Below are 26287 nucleotides of genomic sequence, written 5' to 3'. Positions count from 1 at the left end.
CTAGTGGTATCCTTCCGGTTTAGAAAAGTTAGTTATAGCCTATGCTAATCTATTATGGCGTGATAATACTAGAGCTAGCTAGGCTGTGTGTAGGATATGTATAGTGTACAAAGTCAGACCGAGTCAGTATCATGAATAGGCCTAGTATCTTAAAGTTTTTCATCAGTCTCAGATGATTGTGAAGATGTTACTGGCAAGGAGAAAAAAGAGATAGCCTAGCCTATAGAGTTGAACAAGTTAGCACATCAAGGAAAACCAAACTAGACACAAAAAATAAATTTATTAATGTATGGATATTGGATACGGTAATTCGTTACTGGACATTTACCACCTGTACATTTTCAGTGTTAGGGAAAAGTTAGGAGTCTGGGTGGGAAAGATTAGAGTAGTACCGGTACCAGCACTGTAATTGGTAAATGATGTCCAGGACTCCGGGTGGTAAATGTCCCAGAACCGACTAACTGACAAGCAGTTTTTTGGCTGGACAGTGAACAAAGGAAGTAAACCATGTTATTGTCAAATATGTGTAGCCTACTATTCTAGTAAAACAACGTTGCTTCGACATATTGAGCTATAAACAATAGGCATGAATAGGCCTAGGCCTGAATTTTCATCAGCTTCAGATGATTGGGAATATGTTACTGATGAAGACAGAAAAAAAAGATGTAGAGTTGATAAAGTTAGTGCATCAAATAAAACCAAAACTGCATACAAAAATAAATTTGTTAAAGGATGGCAAACTGACAAGCGGTTTTCAGGCTGGATATTGAATAAAGACAGCAAACCATATTGCAAAGTATGTGGCACTTTTGTGTACTGTACCAAAACAGGGTTAATTCGGTACGCTGCTACAGAAAAGCATCAAGTTAACTTTAATTCGGCAAGAAACACTGTAGGGGTCTCGGCAATGTTCGAAAGAAATAATGACACCAAATCTAATGACATTGAAATAAAATGATGCTCAGATTCCATCCTATAGCAGGCCTGCTCAACAGTATGTTCTGATTCATAAAGTTATGAAATATGTGTAATTTCTTGTATATAATAACTAAAATGACAACCTTTATTCAGGTCATACTTTTGAAGTACCAGTCGGTAATAAATTTCATGAACAGCAAGGGCAACGCTGATGCAGAGTCAGTCTTAGAAATTTAATTTTGTATCAAGATTATCACCTATTCAGTCTGTTCCAATGACTATTGTTCCTCTGTAGCCTGAATGAGTGTAATTTGGTTCATTTTGCCTTTTTTTTTCACCACTTAGGCTACATATGCAGTGCCAGTGTTCGCTGTTCACAATTAGTAGGCTAATGTTTTTAATAACTGAGTCTGAGTGTTAAGAGTATTAACTGAGTGTTACTGTGCTCATATGATGTAATCATGTGGTGTTTATACTACAGCAGGTGTGAATGTGTTGAGATACTTCTTGTGTGGTGTATTATTTATATTTCCTGCCATAATGCCACTGGACATTAATATGTCAAATTTATGGTATTAGATTGGGTTTGTCAACTAAATCAACCATGCTACTGCCTGCAAGTTGTTGTTTTTTGTAGCAATTTGAATAGCCTACCGTACCACTTCTTCAATTCACTGATTTTCTGTTCTTTCAGGTTAAAACGTAACTTAGGTGAGATAAAAACTTTAAAGTTGTATTATTGGCACCTTTTTTAACTTAAATAACGTCAAAAATAACATCGCCTATCAAGGAAATTTTGAAGGATTTCCGACTCAGAAAAAAAGGATTTTTCAGGACAAAAAAGGAAATTGAAGAGGATTTATCAATTGTCAGAAGTGGAAGCACTGAATGAGACAGCAATCTCGTGGGAAAAAATTTTTCGCGGCCCGGAGCTGTGGTGCATTCCTGATTTAATAAAAGGTGTAAAAAATTTCTAATAATGTTTTGAATAAAGAAATGTTCAGTTACAACTTCAAGCTAAACAGTAAGCTTAAACACTGAATGTGTTTTTTTAACTGTTGCTTATCTGTTAAGATTAGTTAAGGAAATTACCTGTTAGTTTTTAATGTCATACTGTATGTTATTTTTCGCTCATCTCCAACTCATCTACAATTCATTGATTCTATGCAAACTGTATGTTGCCACAAAAGGAGGTTTTTACAATCTACAATACAACCTAGTACTTAAAGTATCCTAACCTAATACTACAGGTAGGACATGAGGTGGTGTTTGACTATAGTCAACACCCCATTTCTGCAATATGTCAATGGAAAATTATTTGAAACAATTATCTCAAAACACTATTGCTCTGCGTTATCGATCTATGCATGAACATGTGCTGCTAGCTTTGGACACGTTGGAAACACAAAAAATATCTGAAGCCTTCAAAGATTGGCAGATGAGGTAAGCGTTTGTGCCATATGTTTATGACTGCATTTGATTTGTAGGCTATAAAATAAAAATCTAGGCTACTGATACACATGCCGGATTGCCGGTACATATAAAAGTTTATTGTGAATGGGTGTTATTGTTGGAAATATGTGCTAGCTTGATTGCAATGGGCATTACTGCTGTAAATGTGTGATACAATCCTGCCACTGTTCACAGCTCCAGTTAAACTTAATAGCCTAAAGTTTATTAGTATTATATATACAGACGAAATCGGTTAATCGAATCACCTATTTGCCAGACGTTTTGATACGATTATACGATTGATTCGTTTAACCAATTTACTAAAAAAAAAGGTTTATTGTGAATGGGCGTAATTGTTGGGAAGATGTCTGTGCTGACTAGGCTGCAACGCACATTACAACTGATGCTTCCTACAACTGTTTACAATTCTGGTTAAACTTTAAAGAGTTTACTAGTTCTGTGTTACATAACATTATGCTGTATGTTCCAGCCAGCACAACTGGTCCTTTTTACATTGATTTATCATCTGCAGACGTTGAAACAATGTAAAAAAGACCAGCTTTGCTAACTTGGCTGAGCAGGTATGATCAAAGCATTTTTCTACAAACTGCGGCAATCAGACTTCTTTTAATCTCACCGATCTCTGTGACGTCACAACGCGAACTTTGACGTTTTTGATTCAAGCGTGCTATTTTTAGCTCGTACCAGCTGTGTAGTTTTGAGTATGGAACGTGGCCTACGAAACTAGTGGTATGGCAGAAAAACACGGCTCACACTCATTGTTTTGAAATCGCAAAGTTTTTTTTCAAGTCTTTTGCGCTGTCTGGTAAAATAATTAATTTGCAATGTTCTTCAACTGAACGAAACTGCACAAATGAAATTATGCACTGCATTTCACAACAGTAGGCTACTTTTTTTTCAGCAATTAAAAAAAATTCTCCAAAGTTTTCTGGTAAAAACTTTTGGACATGCTTTCCAACACTTCCCTCTTAAGCCGAAATAATTTGTCCATGTCCATTCCTTGGAAGGCCAGTCGCCAACGGATGACATCAAAAGCATTTAAACTTCTTTAGTGTGATTATTCCTTTTGTGTGCTCTTCTGTTTTAATGAAGCCCAGCTGTGCGAAAATTGGTTCTTTGTAGTGCGATGTCTACCACATAAGATTATGGCCTGGGATTACAGACACTTGTCTTTGTTTTGAGCGCATGCCTCTGTCTCACCTTTGCTTTATTTTGCCTTTGAACATTGCAGACAATAATGCACAGCGAAAAAGAGACATTCTTTTTTCACTAACGGGTATAATTATACGATTAAATGAATGAAGAATGCAAACTAGAATCAAATCCTGATGCATTTATCCAACTTATTCTTTTAAGCGGTACGGTATGCGCTTAACCGATGTTTTTACTTATCATCAGATTGGATTTGGTTTGGGATTTCAGGTTTTGATTCAAATAAACAATTGATACGTTTAAGCAGTATACTATTAACCGATTTCGTCTGTACCATTTATTTTTCACTACACAGTTTGTTGTCAACGATAGTCTCAGAGGGATGCAACTTAATTCGAACCATGAACAATTCGTACCGTCAGTTTGTACCTTGAAAACTCCGATCAGCGACTTGCGGAAACTCTCATCAGCGACTTCGGCTTTTTTAAATTTTTTCTCTCGATCTTTTCAAGGTATGAACTGACGGTACAAATTGTTCATGGTACGAATTAGGTTACAACCGTCTCAGAGCATGTTGTGCAATAAAAGTGTTTTCCTAAAAAACGTAGCAATTGGATTTTTATCTTTAATGATCTCTATTATGTCACAATGCAAACTCTAAATTGGTAAATGTGATCATTCGTTTTGTTCGTTCTTTTAAAACAAAGTCCATCTGTGCAAAGATTGGATCTTTGCAGCGCAATATCTTGTGCATGAGATTACAGTCACATGTTTTTCTTTTGACCGGGTGGTGCACTTGTCTGTGTCATGACTTTCATTTCCCTCACTTCATTTGTGAAAGGGGTACTAAAAGAAAAACTTGATTTGGCGATTGTGTACGTTCTTTGTGTTTAACATGCTACCATAAAAAAATTTTCAATAAAATTTTGTCCCATTGTGGCCTGATCAGCATTCCGCTCGTGCTTTTGTCAGAGCTTTCAAAACGGGAATGGGGCGTGAGCAGCGAAGCGTGCGACTGTACGGTCTACGTCACTATAGACTAGCAATCAACTGATCGAGCAATAGTTGTTACTGCGGGCAATTTAACTGTAGGCTCCGTAATGAATGTACATCAAAACATCAGAATTCAACATCAAAACATCAGACAGTTTGCTCAAAAGATCAGATCTGATGTTAAAACATCAGATGTGGTAACGTGGCTTTTGTTATTGCTGTCGATAGTGACATATTCTCGAGCAGTGTTTCCACTTTTTTGGTCATTTTGAAAAATATTATAAATAAATGAAACATTGGACTTTGGGCCTTACCAGTGCCATTGAAAACAAATTTTTTTCGGTAATTTTTTTTGAAATGTATTCTTGAATGTTCAGTTTACGCACTTTAATGCTTAATTCCCATTTGAAAATTACATTTATATAATATATATATATATGCCTTGAACATTAAAAAGTCACTTTTTTTTGCTTATCTCTAAATGTTTGTCACACAACTTATTTCTTTTGCTTTCTAAGATCTGGACAAAGATAATTATATAAATAATAATTGAAGCATGCAAGTGATAAGCAAATCGTGATATGATTATTTGATTTAGGTTTTTCCTTTTAAGTGGTATACAATACAATTAACTTAATTGTGTTTCTTAACATTGGATAGGATGTGATTTGGGGTTTCAGATTTTGATTCAATAAAATATGTGTAATATGCAGTATAACCCGTTATGGAATTAACTGAAACTGAAGTATAGCCTAACAAAAGTTTAGTGTTGAGTCTGTTAGACAGACAAAAATGGCTTGAATAAGTTTGCTGGACAAGCATTGCCATAGGCTTGCTTCAATCTTTGTGCTTTGATGCAAAACATTGACAGGTGGTGCTAAGTTACATATATATACTTTTAGCTTTCCGTTTAGCTTGCATTACTTTTTAATATTTTGACTCAATAACAAATTGGTATCAAAATTGTAGTTTGTGGATTACCTTATGGCACGAATTACTACAGGGTGTACAGAAAGTCTTTGGACTGACTAATAAACAATTTAGTAGTAGAAAGTTACAATTAAATTGCATCTAAAAGAAAATTGCACTAAAAAGGTATCTCAATAAGAGCTTGTCAATACTAGGAATATATATATAGTTTTTTTTTATACCAGATTCGAATTCAGCACCCCAAAATTACTCTATCTCAGTTTTCAAAGTTTATATTGCAAAAATGGTGTTAACCAGTGTTATGTTTACATATAGAACCCAGAAGCATCTCAGCATCGATTACCTGTAACAATAAAAATCATTGATGCTAAAGCGTCGCAATGTTTGAATAAAATTTCTTCGAATACTTACACATTGGTTAGTGTTTACATACACTAACACTTTTACTATTCAAGGTGTAAAGCTTTTATAGGCAAAATTTGCTCAAATTGCCATGAAAAGTCGATAGGGAAGATGAGCTCATTTTAACGCAAAATTTGGCCTGGAAATTTATTTTACCCATACCAACATTAACAATCCACTAAGCGATTATAGAAAAATTCAAAATTTTGTATTTTATCAATGCCTCCCATAATATAGTAGCAGCCTACCATTTCTTATTACTTAAGTTATCACTTTCTGTTTTTAGAGAAAAATGTCTTTCAGTGATGAAGCTTGCTTTGCAAAGCAACAATCCGATACTATGTAGCATTGGCTTGCAAGGAATAGAAGTAAGCCTTTTTTCTCAGTAAACACAAAATGGCATTTTTCTGTTCTGTAACTCTGACTGTGTGCACACTAGTTAAAATCATGAATTCTATTGATAGACTACTCTTCTATTTTTACCGGTTTGACAAACTTATTTGGTGACATTAGTGTTCAAATTATATGTTGTGAAAGGAATGTCAGTTTCTGTACAGCATTGCTTAATTTTTGACGAATTTTCATTTATATTGTATATATAATATATATACCATCTATTGATGAAACTTCAATTAATATACTTAATCAACCCAAGTCAAATCTTATTTAATTTAGGTTGAGCATGACGAGTGTAACCAATACCACTGTTGAGCTTTTACTTGCTTTTTAATGTATATATATTAAGAGATGTACTGATATATCGATATCGACCATTTTCGGAGTACTGGTAGCCTATTGACAAAATTTGGCCCATACTGAAAATGCAAAAAAAACGCATTTGCTGCCGAATTTTCGCAGTCAGCAAAGATATACATCTTTTGAGGGACCGTAGTAACTAATGTCACACTGATGTAGAATAAAAACCTATTCAAATCTTTGATACCTCACACTCCCATGACTTCTTGCATGCACGTTTTGGCAGTGATTGTTTTACTCAGACAAAACGTTTTGTTTCAGCAGTTTTGCGTTGCTCCATTCTTAATTTGTGAAGGAGACTCCTTCAATGTTCAATTGTTCATCGTCTGTCTTTCATTTTTACTCCCAACGGAGCATAAAATTCGTTTAGTTTATCATCCATACGACGTCATGAAATTACATTTCAAAGCAGCGTAATGACGTAACATTATCTCAAAATTTTATTGAATAAGAAATCAACAAATTCGATCATCACAGGTGGTTTGGTATGTGAAAAATAAACACGTTTTAACTTTGAAGTTCAGTAGAACAAAGTATCCATTAATCAATATGTGGAATACGTAGTCAGGTCCCATATCAAGAATATATGATTTTTAAGGTTTACATCAGCTCCGCAAATCACAAAAAAAATGTTGAGGCGCAAGAATACCTTTTGCTGATTGGTTCATTGAGGGTTCGTAGTCTCATTGCTTTCATTTTGTCTGGTTAGACTCGTTTTCAATTCATTCCTATAAGACATTACATCTTAACTTACATTATCATTATTCATTTTGCTTCGAAGAAGCCTGGTCTTTATCCCGAAATATCAGGTGTTTGACCAGTTGTTTACAGTGACTCTCCAATTGTCAGATTTCTTTTGTTCATGTCATCTTTCACGATATCATCCCGTGTTTTATTTGGCGTTCCCTTTCTCATTTTTCCTGTCACTACTTTATTCCAGACTCGCTTTGTCAAATTGTTCTCATCCATTTCTTCAAGATGCTCAACCCATCTCAGACGATGACCACGGAAGTACTCTTCCACGGAAATATTCTCGGAAATAAAACGACCACGACCAATAAAAACGACCACGGAAATATTCTCAACATCAGTCCGCTCTCAAGAAATTATTTTTAATTTTATTAACATGATTGTGTCTTGCCACACATCATATGAACCATCCTCATAGTCATTTCTGTCATTTGCATTTGCCTAAAATCTGTTCCCTTCATCGCCCAGCATTGAATTCCCTAATTCATCACGCTTCTACTTCTTACTCACGTCATTATGTCCATTAAAAACAACGAAATTACATGGGTTTTTCAAACGTCTTGAGGCATAAAAACGATGCAAAAATTATACATTTTTGCTACCTGAGTAATCTTATCAAGCCTGGCAAAAGCAACACCTAAACAGCAAGTGCCCATAGGCTGAACAATTACTTGTCGAATAGTTTTTGTATGACTACATAAAGGACTTGGTGTGTTATATATTTTAAATTATGATAGCCTATTTAAAGAGTTTGCGCATACCCTTACTTTTTGAGAAACCGCAATTATGATGTTTGTCCCCTTTTGCCCATGGTCTTTTATTACTAAACACTACTGTCTACTATTATGGCACAACAATAATTGTTCTTCAAGATGCTCAACCCATCACAAAGAAATTGGATTGATTGAATCTTTACAATTTAATTATGCCAATTCAAAGCTTTTTGTAATATTTTTATGCAAATAAGGTCAAACTCAACATTTGATCTAATTCCTTGCAAATACAGTACCAAAACGGCTTCTTCTTGCAACACTAAAGTATGGGCAAAATATCGGTATCCGCCCAATAAGTGATATCAGTATCGACGAAAATATTGATATCAGTACATCTCTAATATATATGTATAATATATTTTGTTATTGGCAGTACATTGTTCTTCATCCTGATTTGGATGGCATTGCAGAAGATGAGCTTGATTCCATGGATACAAGAATATTTGTTTTGCAAGTATGTCACTTCATTTTCATGTTGTTTAACTTCAATCCACATATTAGGCTACTGCATTGCTCCATTTTTTCAGGTATTGGATTCATTGAATACACTGCCATCATTGTCATCAGAGCAGCAAGTTTTTGGTTTTAAAATACTGCTCCGCCTTTGCTGTGACTTCATTTCCAGCTTTGATGGTGAACTAATAATCAAAATCGTGCAGGTATATAAATCTGTTATTTTTCTAAATTATTGCTGATGATAGACACCTTAAAAATAAGTACTACCAACTTGAGTTTTATGTTAAAATTTGGGTTAGGGCAGTAGCGTAGCCAGGAATTTTGAAAAGGGGGGGTTGGACAACCCAACGACAGGGGGTCTGGGGGGCCTCCCCCAGAAAATTTTGAAAAATTACTTTGAATTTGGTGCATTCTGAGAGCATTTTCAACAAAAATGTGGGTATGAATATTCCTGTAAAATGATGCTGTCCGGTGGCATGGCAAAAGGATGAGATCATGTTTTCTTTGGCATTTTTTGGAAATAAAGCTAAGTCTTCATGTTTTCTTGTTGCTAATTCCTGGCTGAGATGTTTGAATGTTTGGTATTGGCAAAACTCGCTCTTTTAATGCAATTTTGTTTAAAATTAGGCAATTTTTTTTTTGACTGAAAGTATCATTCTCAATTTCGTGACGTCACACGCATGCCAAAGGGGGGGTTGTAACTCCTACCCTCCCCCCCCCCTTGGCTACGCCACTGGGTTAAGGTTTTGTTGGAACACATGTGGCCTGCAGGATGTGGTGTGTAAACCTCTTGCTTAGAACTTGTGCAACTTTTATCACCTGAGTCTCAAGAACTCTTTATTGAAAATGTAATTGCACTGATTGGTTTAAATCCCATAATACAAACAAAGGTTAAAGGAAGGATCATATCCTAAAGATGTAAGCAAACTTCAATCAAAGTCCACTCAATTGATAACCAACAGATTATATGATAGGTAGCCTAATCAATGTTATGGTCATGGTATTGCCCAAACTTATTGCGATAACTTACAAGACAGCTCTTAACACAGTACAAAAATAATAAGATTTAAAGTACCCAAGTTGAAATACGCATTGCAAGATGATAGTTCTTTCATCAAAGCTTTTAATTTGTCTATGCCTCCATTAGAGCTCGACCGATATCACTTTTTCAGGCCGATACCGATATTTATGAAATTTTTAGGCCGATACCGATATATAATATATCAGCTACGAAAAGTTTGTTATCAACAAAGTTATTAAGCAACAAACCAGTCCAAGAAAGTTTATGCATTAGTTGCTGTAATGGAAAAATCATTCTTAACACTAATCACAAAAAAACACCGAACAAAAAAGAAACAACCCAGGCCTCGAAATTCGTTTTTGCTGATGACGGACAAACGTGTCCGGTCGGAATTCTTCGCCATTTAAGAGGTATGGCTACGGTTTGTAAGGCTTTTTATAATTTCAGCGAAGGCTTTCATCAGACCAACGAGGTGCGCTTGGAGAGTCAAAGCGCCGTGTAGCTGCAATACGCCGCATAACTGATTAACTTCCACCGAACGAGGTCGTGTGGCTTATTGCGTCACAATGCTCTGGGCACGGGTCGGAAAACTTCTAGCCTACAATGACGCTACTATCTTCTTCTGTGCAAAGTTTCACTAGGCTTTTTTTTGGGGGTTTATTTTTGCAACTTCTACAATTACGCTACTATTTTCTTCTGTGCAAAGTTTCACTAGGATTCTTTCTTTGGGTTTATTTTTGCATGTCATATGAGCAAAAGTTAATTTTCCCGGGCCTTTTCTTTCTTACTGTAATACCAAAACTTGACAAATTTTGCCGCATCTTGCTGTGATAGCCTACTCGTATGATCTAATTTTGTAACGAATCTTGCCTTATCAATATCACTCGGAGATCAAAGCCAAACATTGTGACGTAAGACTTGAAATAAGTTGCGCGTGGTTAGTGTAGAAGTGCACCGGTACTCCCATCGATTCTTAGCGAAGAGTTCACCTTTGTTACGCTGATGCAATGTCACCAATCTTTGAAGCAACGTAAAAATCGAACGTTTTCTTGCTTGAATGGAAGCTAAGGGATATATACAGTATTAACATTTTCTAGATGCGCGCACTAGAATGGGCAAGAAATCACATTCTCGCAACAATTGTTCGTGCTACGCAAGCACGTTTGAGCAACTTGTGTTTCTTCTAAAGGCATGTATGGCTGGTTTTGAGTTTGCTTTTGCTGGCCGATGTTTATCGGTAAAAAATAGCCGATACAATATATCGGCTACACTTGATATCGGCCGATATATATCGGCTGATCGATATATCGGTCGAGCTCTAGCCTCCATTGTACTGGGTGTTTAATGTGGCATTTGCACTTTGTCAATCGAAAACTGCAGCTACGGTGTAATTTGTTTACCTAGATGCGTATCCAAGTATTCATTTATCATTCGCTTGTCGAGTCGTGCATTAAAGGGAAAATGAAAGAGTTGTAATGCATCGACCAACGACGATATCTGGTTTTATTTCGTTATATACAGTATTTTCGTATAACCTACAATCCTACATTGATTGGGGATTTGGAGAATGGTGATGGTGAAGTCAAACACTCTACAGCAGCGTTTCTTAACAAGGGGTGCTAGCACCCCTTGGGGGTGCTGGAATAGACTGTAGGGGGTGCTAAATGCATGCAGTATAATATCAAAAAATGCCATTTTAATTTTCTGCATTTTTTTGTTATTCTGCCAGTATCAGCAGTTGTCATATCAATGATTGCTGTTTCGAAGTAGCCTACATGATTTGCTGTCATTGTAGTCATCTCCCAGTCAAATACTCAAATTGATCCTGAGTAGATTGTGCGAACTTATCTGGTGGGTGTTTTGTTGTCATATTGTTGCTCACCTCTCGCTTCTAGAAACCACCATGGCAAAGTATCCAGAGTGGATACAGCAGCCTTCTTGGCAGACATGAGTGATCATAGGCTAATAGACTAAAGGAGAAGCTATGATTGACATGCAGGTGAATCAGAGTTGTGGGACAAACTTTCGTCCTTCCGCTTGCTGATTTCTGGTGTGACCAGTTGACAGCACATCCTGCATTGGCACGAGCAGCAATGGAATTGATCGTCCCATTTCCGACTAACTACCTGTGTGAAGAGGCGTTCTCCACCATGCTCCAAATGAAAACAATTGGCCGGAGCCGCCTTCAACATGGGTTGCTCCACGAGAGTGGCTTTGACAAACACGAAGCCTCGAATAGAGAAATTGGTCACACATAAGCAACAACAGAAATCACATTGATAGCTTACATGTGTAACTAGATACCCAGCTGGGTAACTTGAATATGTTTAAGTTTGTCCATGTTCTTTTACTATTCTCGGGTTTTCCTATTTCTTTTATCACCAATGACAACAGTAGTTTTGAAGAATAAACAAAATGATCAATTTGTACTTCGCTTTCCTTTCATTAGTGCAGGCCAAAGTTTAATGGCGGCGTCGAAACTTTGACATGCTATTTGATCACTGGCGGTATATTTTGTATATTTTTGTCGCCTAACAAACGGTGCTGTTGTTTTAAGAGAGTTGATTCACTTACATATGATTATAATTGAATTTCTGTTGGTGAATGAAAGCCAAATACCAAATCCTGAATCAACTTCGTTAAAACAACTGCTCAGTTTGTTAAACAACAAGAGACTTCATTACAAAATATATCTCCAGCGATCTGAAGGCATGTTAAAATTTCGGCCTGTACTAAACTTTTGGTCGGTACTGTAGTATAGTCTTATGTCAATAATAGTTAGGGGGTGCTAGACTGGTCAGGCCTGTTTACAGGGGTGCTAAAGTCAGAAAAGGTTAAGAAACGCTGCTCTACAGACTTAATCCAACATGCCTTATTATTACTCTATGATAATCTTTTTAATACAAAATTTAAATAGACTGTCTCTAAACTAAATAGTCTTTTAATTACTAAAATCAGTTTGCAGAGATCGACGTGCAATAACAGAGTTTTGCAAGAAGAAAAATATATTTTATTCAAGTTAAAATTTAAGCATTCTTTCATTCGTTTGATTTCAGGGAATTAGATCAGACGCTGAAGGCCGCTTGTGGCTTGGATAGTCAAAGATGTTTAATTGTTTATCATTGATTTGTTGTTTTCGGTGTAAACAATTTTGGTTGCACAGCATTGTTTTTCGTTGGAGTGGCATGTTATATGCTTCACAAATTTATATATCTCCAATTTTTAAAGTTGAAAAATTTTGTTCATTTCAATCTCTTGTCAACCGTTTAATCCTTTCTGATCAGATTAACTCAATTTATAGTCACCAAAACATAAGAATACAACTGATATTACTTTTTAAATAGCTTGCAGCGGTCGCTAGGATCTTTTTTTTTTGTAATCAAGAACCACGAAAATGGACTTCAAATTTCGAATACATTGTCATGTTTTTCCTTTGCTTTGAACTTCATTGCCATTACATTATAGCAGAAATATTTCAGATGAATAAACACTTCGCTTATTTGTTGTAACAGATGTGCCTTGCATGTTGGTCTGAAGGTAACATATCCATCCTTTCTGCTATGGTTCAGCTGTGTGCCGCATTTACAATGCACAAGGTGCGACCCAATTATTTCATCTAAGCGTAGTACTAACGCCAATTTTAGTACAGTAATTAGTTCACGACTTGGTCGAACTTTTTCGTGTTTCTTTTTCTTTAGCTAGGCCAATTCGAATGACTGCATTATGGTGTGTGTATAATTTGGAATGAACTTTATTTTGTAAAAAGTGGTTCGAAGATTGTTCTAAACACATTTATAATAACTGAAACATTAACAATGAATGAGAAAAAGGTATAAAAAGTTTTACATGCCTGTTGTGGTCTCATTGTAATTGATGACAAAATTTGTTGTCTAAATCTATTATTCACAACAACGCTTAGATACTGATCCACGGTAACCCTGAGCGTGGACGTCGCTGTAATAGCATGTGGACAGAAAGCGAAACTGGCGCAGCATGCAGGATGATTCCTAGGATTAAGTTTGTTTAGCTATTCCTCTGGTGCAGCTCTACACACTGATCCAACGCACAGAAGTGAAATTTACAACCGAAATCAAAACACGTGTTTTTCTATTTATTTTAGTTGGAATTTTTGACATATTCAAGTTCTACTTTTTTTCAAGCATTGTAACTTGTGGACAGTTTGCCCAAACACGTCTCACACAAATGACAGAGAAATCAAGAACGTTTCGAGGCGCAACTTACACCATCTTGGTTCTCAGAATAGGTGTGATAAGAAAAAGTGTTGCCAAATTGTCTGTATATTTTCATACAAAAAGCTATTTTTAGTGAAGTACAGCAGAAGTCGCCTATAACGGCTTCGTTTATAACGTCAATTCGCCTATTACGTCACATTTCGCTCGGTCCCGGCAGAATTAGCATTTTTTACGTACATTGTAGTTCGGCTACAACAGCATCGCCTATAACGTCAATTCGCATCTAACAGCACCCTTTATTGGTCCCCAGGCGTCTTTTGTTCGTTTATAACGTCATTTTAAGCCATCACCTTCACCACGAACTGTCAGTCTTTTAATCCAGTTAGCGCCGCTGCTTGCAAAATGTCTTCCCTTTATTTTGCTACGTCGTTCGCAGCAGGGACTTTAATTAACTGAATTAACTTTTTTCCCGCGTGAAAAATCTCGAAACTGATGCAAACGTCATAACTCGTGAAACAGTAACAGAGAGCGACATTTTGCATGACATACATGTACAAACTGCCGCAGAAGATGTCGTACAAGAGGAGGCCGATGACGATGGTGACGATCCTGTAGAACTTGACTGGATTATACACCTCTTTCTTTAATCAAAAGACAGTTTTGAAATAGTTTGCGGTAGTTCGTCTATAACGTCAATTCGGCTATAACGTCAGTTTTTGCAATCTCCTGGAGGTGCCGTTATAGGCGAATTCTACTGTAGCTCAAATATCAGCCAATGATTTATGGTCAAGCAACTAGAATTTGAAACAAGTGTACGAATTATGTAAATTTCTAAAGTGAACTATCGTAAGCGTGCATCATAAATGCACGTTTTGAACATATATGCACATTTGATAAATTTAAACCAATTATCTGTGCAGAAATAATGACTCAAAAAGAAATCACTAATGTAATAAACATTACACTCATTACTTGACTCATCCAGTAATGTCATCTTTAGATAAGCTAATGATGTGGCACAACAGTAGCTTAAATTTGATTTCATAATTTTGAGGTTGTAGCCTAATTGCTCTGAGCATCTACACTGTTGCAATAATGATTTGATAAATTAAAGTTGTATCTTTTTTGGAATCTAATCTACTTTTGAAATTGAATTAACAAACAAGTACTAATTTATTTTTGAGCAAATCAAAAATAGCATTTATGCTGAAACAAAAAAACTGTCAACACTATTATTTAACACACCCTACTCTGAGAACGTAGGCATCTGGTACTTCTAGAAATCCCTGACAAGACCAACAAATTCAGACCAGTATCTTAAGGGAGAGGAGGGCTTTTTTTTTAAACCAATCAATATTTTTTTTCAAGATTATTTTCTTAAGAATGTTAATTGTTAATTCTTACATCACGTATTGAAGAAATGGCTTTCTTGACGCAGTGTGTACCACTAGAGACTACGTTTTTATCGTAACCACGAGTTCTAGAAGCATCTTATAGTTTTAGAATTTATTTTCCTTACCTCTGATGCAGGAGCTAGATCTTGAAGACAAAGCAATGTTTTTTCTTTTACCACATCTCAAACCTCCGGATTTTTCCTGAAACACGCTTTCGAAACTACATTGAACAGTTCAAATTGTTTCATATGTGAATCAAACAGAGTCGAAGTGCAAGCTTGATTAACTCAGTGTAGAAAAAGCCAACTTCTTCCATCCATCGGCCATGATGCATCAGCCCCAGAGAATACCGAAGCAGTTTCACCACTTCCCTACACTGATAATTCGAACTCTGTTACTGTGGAGTCATTTTTCACCCTGTTGAGTGATAACCGTATGTGGGCCACTGGTTTTCATTTCAAGTTTTTAAGTGTCCCGCCCAACAAAAATTGCCATTTTTGCATCGTTTCTACATCGCTAGAAACTAAAATGATTTGAAATCACAGTTTTTGCTGACTGGAACTGGTCTTTTTCGTACTGTAGTGGTACATTAAAGTGTATGTGATTTCATTTAATTTTGAGAACTTTAAAAGGTTCATTATTCTGCCGGAAACAAAGAAGCTCAAGGATGCGATTCACGCTCTTCCTGGTCACTGTAAATGCTTATGACCCAAAATGACGTGCCAAACAGTAGTGTTCCCGTGAAGGAAACTCTCTGTTAACACTATTAAATCTAAAAACAAACATATTAGTATGAGATGGATCAATGCTTTTTTAAATCAAATTTGTGTCTGCACTTTTATTTTTCTTCAAACTATCTCGTTTGTCCTAGTGAAGACGTTATTCAAGTCAATATTTATTTGACTTGGACAAATATTTCTTTGCTTTTTAAACTCGAATTTGTCCATGTTTGGTGGAAATCAATACAACTGGCAGCTTTAAGGTATTTACTTTAGTGTGGTGGAAATTATATCGCTCCAGCTAAACCTTTTTACTTCCTTTCGGTAAACTGTGGTTTTCATATCCCAATGGCTTGCTGGTTGCTTAATTACAGGATTTTAATTATTTTTTGGCATTTCTGATAGACCAACACAATTTATCTGCATGAATAAAATAATAAATCAATTATTTATGATGCACGCTTACGATTGATCCATGACCGCTTTGTCACTCTTTTAATCTGCATGTGTCCGTTTGACAATTTATTGTAGGCCTATCCATGATACATGACATATTGTTGCTATATAAAGTACATACAAACCTATGCATTATTGGCACAAATTTGAACCGGTATGGACTTATCGCTGTGATGGCAACACTGGATAACAGAAACAAATATTTGTTGTGATGATTGTTTGTCGTTTAATCGACGTGAACCATCACTGGCTTTACTGCTAAAAATTAATGGAATTACATTAGATACTGCATTATAACGTTCAGCTACTATGAGCTATCTTGGATTGCTGTAACAACTTGTTAGCCATTCTTTTATTTCAACTTCAGCTTTGTTCAATGGTCTGCGCTCAGGATGACGTTGAATCGGGAGTCCACTGTGCTGCAGAATCACTGGCGAGCCAGGCTGTGGAAAGGTTGGCAAATGCTGATATCAAAAGCAATGAAAGCGAAGGTGTGTGAGTAAAAGTGCGGTACATCTGTGTACAGTGTACACTTCTACAGCACGTGGCTTTTCATCCTTACAATGCACAGCGTTAGTGCAAGTCTCCAACAGTTTGACGCACATTGTTTTGAAAACTTGATTAACGAAGATATTTTAAGGTTGCTGGACTGCTATGCCTAAAATTACGAAGAATATTTTTCAGTTTGAAACTGAATATCTTCAGTCGAACAATGAATTGCTTCTAAGATCGCTTTTGTGATCTTGCTTAACAGTCTCTTTCTCTGCATCTAATACAAAAGATTTTTTTATTTATTTTTTTATTTTCCCTTTACATCTTAAATTTTTCTGAAGGTGTTGCGACCGTGCCAAATTTTTTTCAACTTAATAACTTACTTTGGTCACAAGCACGTTTTAACGTTTGCGTTTTGTCGCTTCTACCTTTTTCTCGACCTTTGCTATGTTGACGTGTATTGTTTTTGATATGATGGTCAGAAATAAAAACAACTGAACTGAACTGAAAAGACCGTAGGCGCTTTTTATGTACCTTGCATTCCATTTAAATATTTTAAAAAATGTCAATTTGACGTACTTGTCCATAATGCACAGCGAGGAAGTGTTTTGCGGCGTGGGATGTTTGCAAAAGGAATTATTTTGCGTTTGACACTCAAATCAAAACTTCACCCCACTTGCTGGCACACTCAACAAAACCATCTTGGTATCTTTACTAGTTCACTCATAGGCAATAGGCATATTCTGGGGTTTTTTTTTCGCTGAGACTTTTCGGTCATTTGTCCGAAATAACTTGAAAAAATTCGGTCATTTTTTATTTATTTTGGTCATTTTTGGTCATATTTTTATGATATATTCAATTGACTATATATTTTTTCGGACATTTTGACCGAATTGACTATATTTTTTTTCGGACATTTTGCTAAAAAATCGGTCAATGACCGAAAAATGACCCAAAAAAAAAACCCAGGGCATATTGCTTTGTTACTTGCTTTTTCGTCACAAACTTGTTGCTTGCAGGCAAACTGGCTGATGTGATTGGATTGGCAAAGTTCTTTGCTCAACAAACCAAGCACGCCTCTTCAAACAGCCAACGAGCGGTCCACCTAGAATGCCTGCTTGCTGTTCTCAAGACATTGAAATCAAGTCATGTCAGGAACAGTGAAATGTTTTTTGGTTATGTCAGGTAGGCTACTGACTACATTTTATATGATTAAAACTATATCTTTCCAACATTACATTGCGTGACATTATTTAATTTATGAATATGTAATTTTAATGAAAACACTGAAACTATTCGGAATGGCCCGTTTCGGTGAGTCCGATTCGGTGAGTTGCCTATTCGGTGAGAGCCCTATTCGGTGATTTTTTTTAATTATTGGGTACCGTAGCCTAATTATCATTGCCGTTATAGGGTTAGGGGTTAAGGAGATAGGGATTAGGGGTTAGGGTAAAGGGTTGGGGATTAAGGGTAGGGGTTATGGTTGGGGGTTAAGGGTAGGAGTTACGGGTTAGGGTCTTATTTCAACGTTTAGAGACGTTAAAACGATGTAAAAGCGGCAATGATAATTAGGCTACGGTACCCGATAATTTTCAAAAAAAAATTCAAAAAAATCGCCGAATAGGGCTTTCACGGAAAAGGCTCTCACCGAATCGGACTCACAATAGTTTCGGGTCTGCTACTATTCGGTATCAAAACACCTTTTGTCGTCAGCTGTTGAGTTTAAAATCTCAATATTTGAAATCCTTGCATGTGTTTCATGCAGTCGAGACCTTTGTCCTGTCCTTGCTACAGTGATCAGCTTGAACGCGACGGGTGCCAAGGTTCGCTTGCTCGACAGTAAAGACAAGTTGAAACGAAAGAGAGCAAAAAGTATGTTCCACGTTTTGTATGCTTGCAATGTTTTTTTTTTAAGTTGTATCACTTGTATGATATATATAGATTTTATCCATTTTTCTGCTCACTAATTTACCTTATCGTTAACACTGCAACATCACCAGAGCTGCACTGCTCAACAACCTGCGTTTGACTTTGTGAAAGTAGATTTCTTCCTTGTCGCAACGAGTTCAAAGTTTTTAAAAAACTTCACGCCGGATGGATTAATGATGAATCTTGCCATTTCATATCAACTTCTTTCACAATGATTTTTAACTGAAGTGCATAATTTGGTCGTGCACCAGTTGTATGAGAGTCTTTGACTTTGTGAGTTTACTAACCGGATCCTTTGATTACCATGACACGTTAACAATAACAGATTTGTGATGCGATTTATCATGGCGATTTGCTGTATGTGGTAGAAGCGACGAATGGTGTTTAATGATCAGTCTCGTGTGATTGCAGTTTGACGAATGTAGTGCGGGAGAATGCCATCATAAAGTTATACATATTTTAAAATTTCATTCAAAGGTTTAGTTTTCGATATGTTTGCTTTTGCTCGTGCCTGTTGGCCGTGTCTTGAAACCATGTGTTAGTAAAGAAATGAAGCAAAACACGTCTTAAAATGACCAAACGAGTCTTTCTAAACTATAAAGTAAATATCTTTCCCTTCTAAAGTGTTTACTGTCCCATCTTACGTCTACCAAATTAACCATAAGATAGATGTACCTAATGGGCCAGATGGATCCACCAAACGGATCAAAAGATATATTGCTTGCACTCTGTAAATAGAACAGAAAGTTTGCATGCTTTGAATGACGAGGCTAAAACTAGTGTAGCTGCTCTCCAGCAGCCCCTCAGTGTAGTTAGTTAGAACATCCCAACGTGGGAGATAAATAGATTGACCTTCGACTCCGAAGAGTCATACGACGACGATGATGAACTTATCAAAATGAAACTATGCTGACTTTCGTAAATAAGTTTTTGTGACAAGTAACCGTATTGCAAATTTAACCGATCTCTGATGTGTCGGTCTCGTCGCCTTTTGTCATAGATGTGAGCGTCACTCGAAGCTCTTTGCTCCACGGAAAAGTTGCTCTTCTATCGGTTGAGCTCATCCGCTTGGTTGGCTGTGTGGCTTCCTTGCGGCCTCACATTGCCCTCATCTTCACTCATTTACTTTCACCTTCAACTTGCCTCAAGCATGGGATTCCTTTCCTTGCCATGAATAAGGTCAATTGCTTAATTGTAATTAACACATACGGTAATTAATAATTTACTTTGATGCTAAAAGAAGCATATTTTGTATATCTGTATACGATAGTTTTAGTTGTTTCTAGAACCCTTTTAACTACAATCGTAATTTGTGACATGTCCAATTGTCCATGAAAAGTTGTTTTTTTTACTTTATTCGTTGGGGAAATTTTTTATCTATGAAAACGCTAAATCATACTTGATTGACTTGTCTGGTTACACTAAATCTTTCCATCTTTTAAAATCATTTTCTTAAAGCTTTAATCAGCTAAATTTTGCTTTCCGAGAAAGTGTGCTACGTGAGTGATACGAAAAAGACAAAGTTTAAAACGTTTATTTTATTCACTGACAATTTCTTCTCTTATGTCTCAGTCTACTTCCCCGAATAAAAACCGCGTTGTGTCTAGGGATGGGCAAAATAGAATAATTAGCTATTCTAGAATATTCTAGAATACTGAAACCGAATATAGAATACAGATATCTATTCTAGAATAATTGACAGTTTTTACCATGACACATTTTAATGATGTTTATGACTTTACAAAAACAATGAACATCACAAAAAATGCTTATCGCAGTGTAACAAATTTAGGCTTTCTAAATTTTCACCAGTCAAACGAGATCTCAACTTAGTGGCAGTTAAACCTGCACTTGAAAAACATCTCTGAAGAAGCAGATGTAGCAGGTACCGTACACAAAAATATTTTGAAACTAACTGACATAAACAAGAAAATTGGTTTTTGTTTGCTTTCCACCAAACAAGGGCATTTTGAAGAGATATAGTCGATGCTTTCAACAACGTGAGATAGGTATCTATTTCTAAAGGTGGTGAAACCAAATTTGCTGATTCATCTTTACTACTGCATGTAGCATCTTCAATCCCACCGCTCAACAAGTCGTCCATGTCACTGTACTGGCATACCAGTAGTAAAAGCTAAGACAAAGCCAGCTACCCGTAGTCCCGTACGTACTTCTGCGGGGAGGGTCGCTAATCCTCACACCCTGTGGTCGGTGTTGCCCTACATATAGAGTGGGAGCTTCCGATGTTGGGTTGCTCAGTGAAGGCAACTCGACCCTTGTGTTCTACCACAAACAACTTATGTTTGTGGTGCCGAAACAGAGCAAAATCCTGAAAGCGGATTAAGCTGTTTCGTGCCACCTAACACCCCACCAACCACCAGTGTCTCAGGGCTGGGTTTTCCCGAGACACGCAAAGGTAGAGTGCCCTGCATTGTTCTGAGCGTTAGGCAGGGTTACCAGATGTAAATTTGGCAAGAAGCCAACTGCACGTTTAAAAAGGGCCAAAAAAGAGCCAACTTCTAAAACAAGGTGCCAAAAATAGGGCCAGCTCAATTTTCAAGTACTAAGAAGCAATTTCACTGAATTAACAACACATTCTTAGCAATACAGACATTTCAGCACTGAAACATAACATATACAGACCATACAGCATGTTAGATCATGCTTCTGGAGAGACACAACAATAACAAATAAACAATTTACAAAAAGGCATGCAGAAAATGTGACCCCAATAAATTCCCCCGAGCAAGTTATCCAACAGTCAAATAAACAGTTCCACATTCAATTCACTATCATCCTCCCATTCAAAGTTTCTCCAATTACCACAGGCCTACTATTGTATTTCTTACCGGTACCGCTCTCATATCCTGCTTTCTACTTCTTTGGCATCCTAGTCTTCCTGGATTAAGTCCAAAAGCACAATTGAAATAAAATAGTACACCTGTACTGGTATTACACTGCCACAGTATCCTTACTAGTGTTCTGTTACCACCTTCTCCAGAAGACAAGGCAAAAAGAATCACTTGCAAAAAAACATTCCACAATCCCTCACATTTTGAAAACGGCCAAACAAGGCCCAAAAAAGCTAAAGGGCTAAACTAAAACTTAAGAAACCAACTGGTTTCCAAAAAGGGCCAATAAGCTAACCAAAATTGGAGAGCTAACCCTTCAAATCACTAAAAAAAGGTCATGCTGATTCGGGTGTGAAAAGAAAACAGGGTGAAAAATCAGAAAGTCAAGAGTTGCCAAAAAACACGTTTTGATTGCCATATTGCTGAAGCTTACATTAAAATCTAGAAACCAAAAATTTGGGGGCCAAACAGCCAGGTTTCTGAAAGTTTGCCCCAACCTGGCAACCCTGGCGTTAGGGAGTCCCCAGTGGGGGGGAGGTTTGCTAGTCCTCACACTCTGTGGTCGACGTTGCCTTACATGCAAGAATGGGAGCTCGTGATGTTAAGTTGCTGAGCGAAGGCTAGTCGACCCTTCTATTCTACCAGAAACAAGTTAGGTTTGTGGTACCGAAATAGAGAAAAATCCTGAAAGCGGATTAAGCTGTTTCGTGCCACACTTCCGCAAGATTGTGAGGACTACAAAGCGCTTGACAAGAAAGATCTCTTTAATGCGAACAATGAAACTCGTGCGTTTTTCCTACGCCGCATCGCACTAAATCGATAAACAATTGTACTTTCGCTGTAGCGAATTCGTTGCGATCAAACGGACTTGAACGAAGTCGATCGTTAAAGCGGTTTCAATTATCCGATTTCATATGCATTTTGAAACCGGTTTGGCTCTACAACCGGTTATTCTATATTCGGTATTCTATTTTGCCCATCCCTAGTTGTGTCGATGACAGAAATCTAATTTTTGTATTTTTTCATCCAGCTTTGGGCCTCACCAGAAACATTATTCGACTTAGCAGGACCATTTCTTGTACAAGATGTCGACGCCCAGCAGAATTGCACTGGCATTTTACAGTTGTACGTATTGAATGCTTTGCCCCATCTTGCAAAATCGTTTTACGTTAAGTTGACATCTACAAACGTCAAATCAATGTAAACAAAGCGAATTTTGCTCATTGAAATCTCAGAGCACATTACATTGATCATGGGTCCCCAAACACCGGGTCGCGACTCAGTACCTGGTCGCCAAAAGGTTACTAGCCCCCTGTCGCGAGAACAGACCGTCTAAAATGGGGCTCTTTGCCATGGCTAAGTATGTCGTTAGCCAAAGAATAAATTTATTACAGTGGAAATAATTGCAGTCATGTAGTAAATAACTTACGTACAAATGAACATTTCCTTCTATTTGTTGCATCTACCAACGCAGTAGCAGTTCCAAGCAGGAGTACTTGGTCACGTAACTTACCGTACCTCTCTTCAAAATAAAAAACACGTAAATTTTCTACAATTTTTCAAAATTTTCTCTTTTATTTTGCTCACTCAATTCCATGTTGTTAACCTAACGGGTGGTTTTTGGAACACATGGTTTCAGTAATGAACTTAAAGAATAGTAGCCTACTGATCAAGTTTTAAGGGCCCCCAAAACTAACTCGCTCACTAACTACCTAACAATCAAATTGACCTAGTTCAGGTATAAGGTGAAATGTTTCTGCTATGTAGGCTACGAAAGGTGGGGGCACTTTAGATGGGTTTTCAAAATTTCACTTTAAACCCACGCAATGCTGTACAAACCTTCAACAAATAAATTAAGTATTGAATCCTTCTGTAGTCGTGAAAGAAAATATATTTAACAGGAACCTTCAATTTTAAGTCAAAACTTATCGATCAAACTTCTGAAGAAAACCAGTTTTAATGTGATGATATTGGACGAATACAAGGTGTGCGTCTTGATTAAAAAAAATCTTTATTGTGCCTAAAAATGCACAAAAAGAGGTCAAACAATGTTCAATATTAATCAAATTTTTCTGAAGAACGATCCTTCCATACCCCCTGCTAAACGAGTTTTCTTTACCACCTCGACTTTTGCGTTGTCTATTTTATGTTACAGATCTTGCAAAGGGTGTTTAAAATTATGTAAAAAAAAGTAGTCCGATAAGTAGCCTAGATGTCAAACTTCATTTTTCCTATTGCCGGTCCGTGAGAGAAATGGTTGGGGACCGCTGACATAGATGACAAGGCAAAATCTACCTTTTTTAAAAGACATAAACATAAACCTTGTTGTCAAATGCCGCTCTTTTCCGGCAGTTTTTCACCTACACACAAACATTTAAGATCAGGCAATGATGAAAATCCACAAAAAGCTTCAAACTTTCAATGAAAAGTATTTGATGATAATTTTTATCGTTCAGGATTATCGACGCCATGTTGTCCTTGTGCACCTCCCAAGTGGAAGGGGGCACGGCCTGCAACACAGACAACACTCGGCTGGCAATTGACAGTATCACTTGTTTGTTGAACACCCTGGACAAAGCTAGAAGAGGCGAAGGCTTGCGTGCCGAGCAGGTGGGGAGATTTTTGACAATTATGATGTTAGTTTTAAGCTTTCGAACCTCATGCCCCAGACAGCAAATCAATCGTTTTTTACAATGGAAGCAATTGATTTGCTGTTTAGGGCGTTAGTGCTGTTGCGAAGCACATGTGTTTGGCACTGCGCTGGGTTCGTGGTGTAAGAGCCGCCATTGTACGATTGATACTTCCTTTCTGGATAATAACAAACTATTGTTTCTATGGAGAAAAAACGTTTTTCCTAAATTTGTGAACAACCGTTTTCTAGCCTAAACAGTGAATTTGTGTATGCTTATTCTCAACTTTCGCTTGCAAAGGCAATGTTCTTCAACGAAGCATGCGTTAGAATTCGATTTTTGTCTAATGCAACACTGTGTTTGTTTGACCGGACAAAATGTTCTTTAATTAAAATGTATTGGTACATTTAAGACTTCGTTGATAACATGTGTAGTTGTGTACCATTAATTTAAAAATATTCAGACATGGAAGTTGCTGTAATAAGTTACAAAAGAATTGCTATTAAAAAAATGATCCCATTTTCACTCCGCCATTTGTTGTATACAGTTGCTGGTGTTTTTTTTCTCATTCAAAACAGTCGAGCGTCACTACTATTCACTGGTGTAACTGCTCCCCCTGCTTAGGTTGCGCAATATGTTGAACACAATGGCCAGCTGAGTCCATGCAATGAAGAGCCGCTCGATAAAGAGGAGCTTACTACTTTTGAAAGTGAAGCAAATGAGGAAAAGACCGTCTTGGAGGACACCAGGGAATATGACCAGGTAGACTTCTACATTCGAAACTTTTACTTCTATGTTACTATGTTACTTCTATATTCGAAACACCAACAGTCTGGCACATCCGAAAACTTTCCAAGCTCACGTTTTTGCTGTAATGACAACTTATTAATCAAAAAAAAAAACGCTCACAGTTTATTTTCTTAATAATGGCTTTATTCTGCATCGATTCACAGCAGCTACGAGGTTTTAATGACTCCACGTATGCAGTTTTGCGATCTTTTGAGACTCTTTATCCTTACTGCAGGAAATAACGGTTTAGTGGTGTTGTCGAGGCTGCCTGTCTTTCGTGGAACATTTTTTGATATAATCAACACAATATTTACATCTTTAAAATGTGTACCCAGTGTGTCAGCTGATTATTTTAAGTTGCACTCTTTCTGGTATGGTTCCTGATCTGCATATAACACTTCATCAATTTGATTCCGAAAAGTTCCATTGCAGCCCAAAAACTAATAGTTGCCTCCACTTCTTCGCCACCAGATATCTGAAAATGATGTCAAGAAAGTTGATCTCAGTTCGTACATGTCGGAAAATGAGGATGACGTGTGGGCATCATCGGAGGACATTTTCTCCTCCGTATCTTCACCGTGCTATCAATCTGCCGCTGAGGATGAAGAGCAATTCTCTGACGTTTTGCAAAGTAAAATAATTCATTTGCAAGTCTGACGTGGTTTTAAACTACATTATTTACGTATACAAATATTTACGTTCATATGTCATAAACGTTGCTTTACCCAGACAGCAAAATCCGTCATTTTTACATTGATTCAACGTCTGCAGACGTTGAATCAATGCAAAAGAGACGGATTTTGCTGTCTGGGTATAAACCAACTTAGGAAGTTGTCAATCAAGTCTTTAGAATTTTACATTAAAAAAATCACATAACTGTTGTTTATCATCGAAGTTTGCATGGGAAAATTACGTTTGAGAGAACTAATGTCTAAATGAACTGATCTCCTCTGCTTTGCAGTTTCATTCTTGTGCATTTCGTTTTCAATTCATTGTGTAGATCAGTTATTTATTTTATATGTAGATGTAAAATCAGTTATTTTCGTTACTTGATAAGGGCTAACTTGAGTATGACCGAAAACGTTCGTAGTTTATAGTTTTATGTTCACTCTAATATGATGTTAAATGTCGTGTGGTTGCTTAGTTCTATCTGTCTATGGTTAAAAGAAAGTCATTTCTCTACCAAAATTGTAGAACTAATGTGATTAC

At 36.9% G+C, this 26287-nt stretch overlaps 1 protein-coding gene across 1 annotated transcript in view; it reads left to right on the top strand.

The window, feature by feature from the left end:
* The first annotated feature begins 2218 nt into the window (after nt 1-2218).
* The window catches only part of LOC145776036 (brefeldin A-inhibited guanine nucleotide-exchange protein 3-like), a 44003-nt gene continuing 19934 nt past the window's right edge, over nt 2219-26287 (top strand). Inside the window, exons 1-13 of the mRNA XM_082587444.1 lie at nt 2219-2361; nt 6155-6236; nt 8521-8601; nt 8675-8806; nt 13137-13220; nt 16754-16877; nt 17898-18063; nt 18644-18750; nt 19808-19986; nt 22690-22784; nt 24116-24269; nt 24914-25051; nt 25550-25709. Coding sequence (XP_082443570.1) covers nt 2219-2361; nt 6155-6236; nt 8521-8601; nt 8675-8806; nt 13137-13220; nt 16754-16877; nt 17898-18063; nt 18644-18750; nt 19808-19986; nt 22690-22784; nt 24116-24269; nt 24914-25051; nt 25550-25709 — 1645 coding nt within the window. The remainder of the gene's footprint in view (nt 2362-6154; nt 6237-8520; nt 8602-8674; nt 8807-13136; nt 13221-16753; nt 16878-17897; nt 18064-18643; nt 18751-19807; nt 19987-22689; nt 22785-24115; nt 24270-24913; nt 25052-25549; nt 25710-26287) is intronic.

This window comes from Aplidium turbinatum, chromosome 8, assembly GCF_918807975.1.
Source record: "Aplidium turbinatum chromosome 8, kaAplTurb1.1, whole genome shotgun sequence".
Lineage (NCBI taxonomy): Eukaryota > Metazoa > Chordata > Ascidiacea > Aplousobranchia > Polyclinidae > Aplidium > Aplidium turbinatum.
This window is presented reverse-complemented; position numbering and strand designations above follow the sequence as displayed.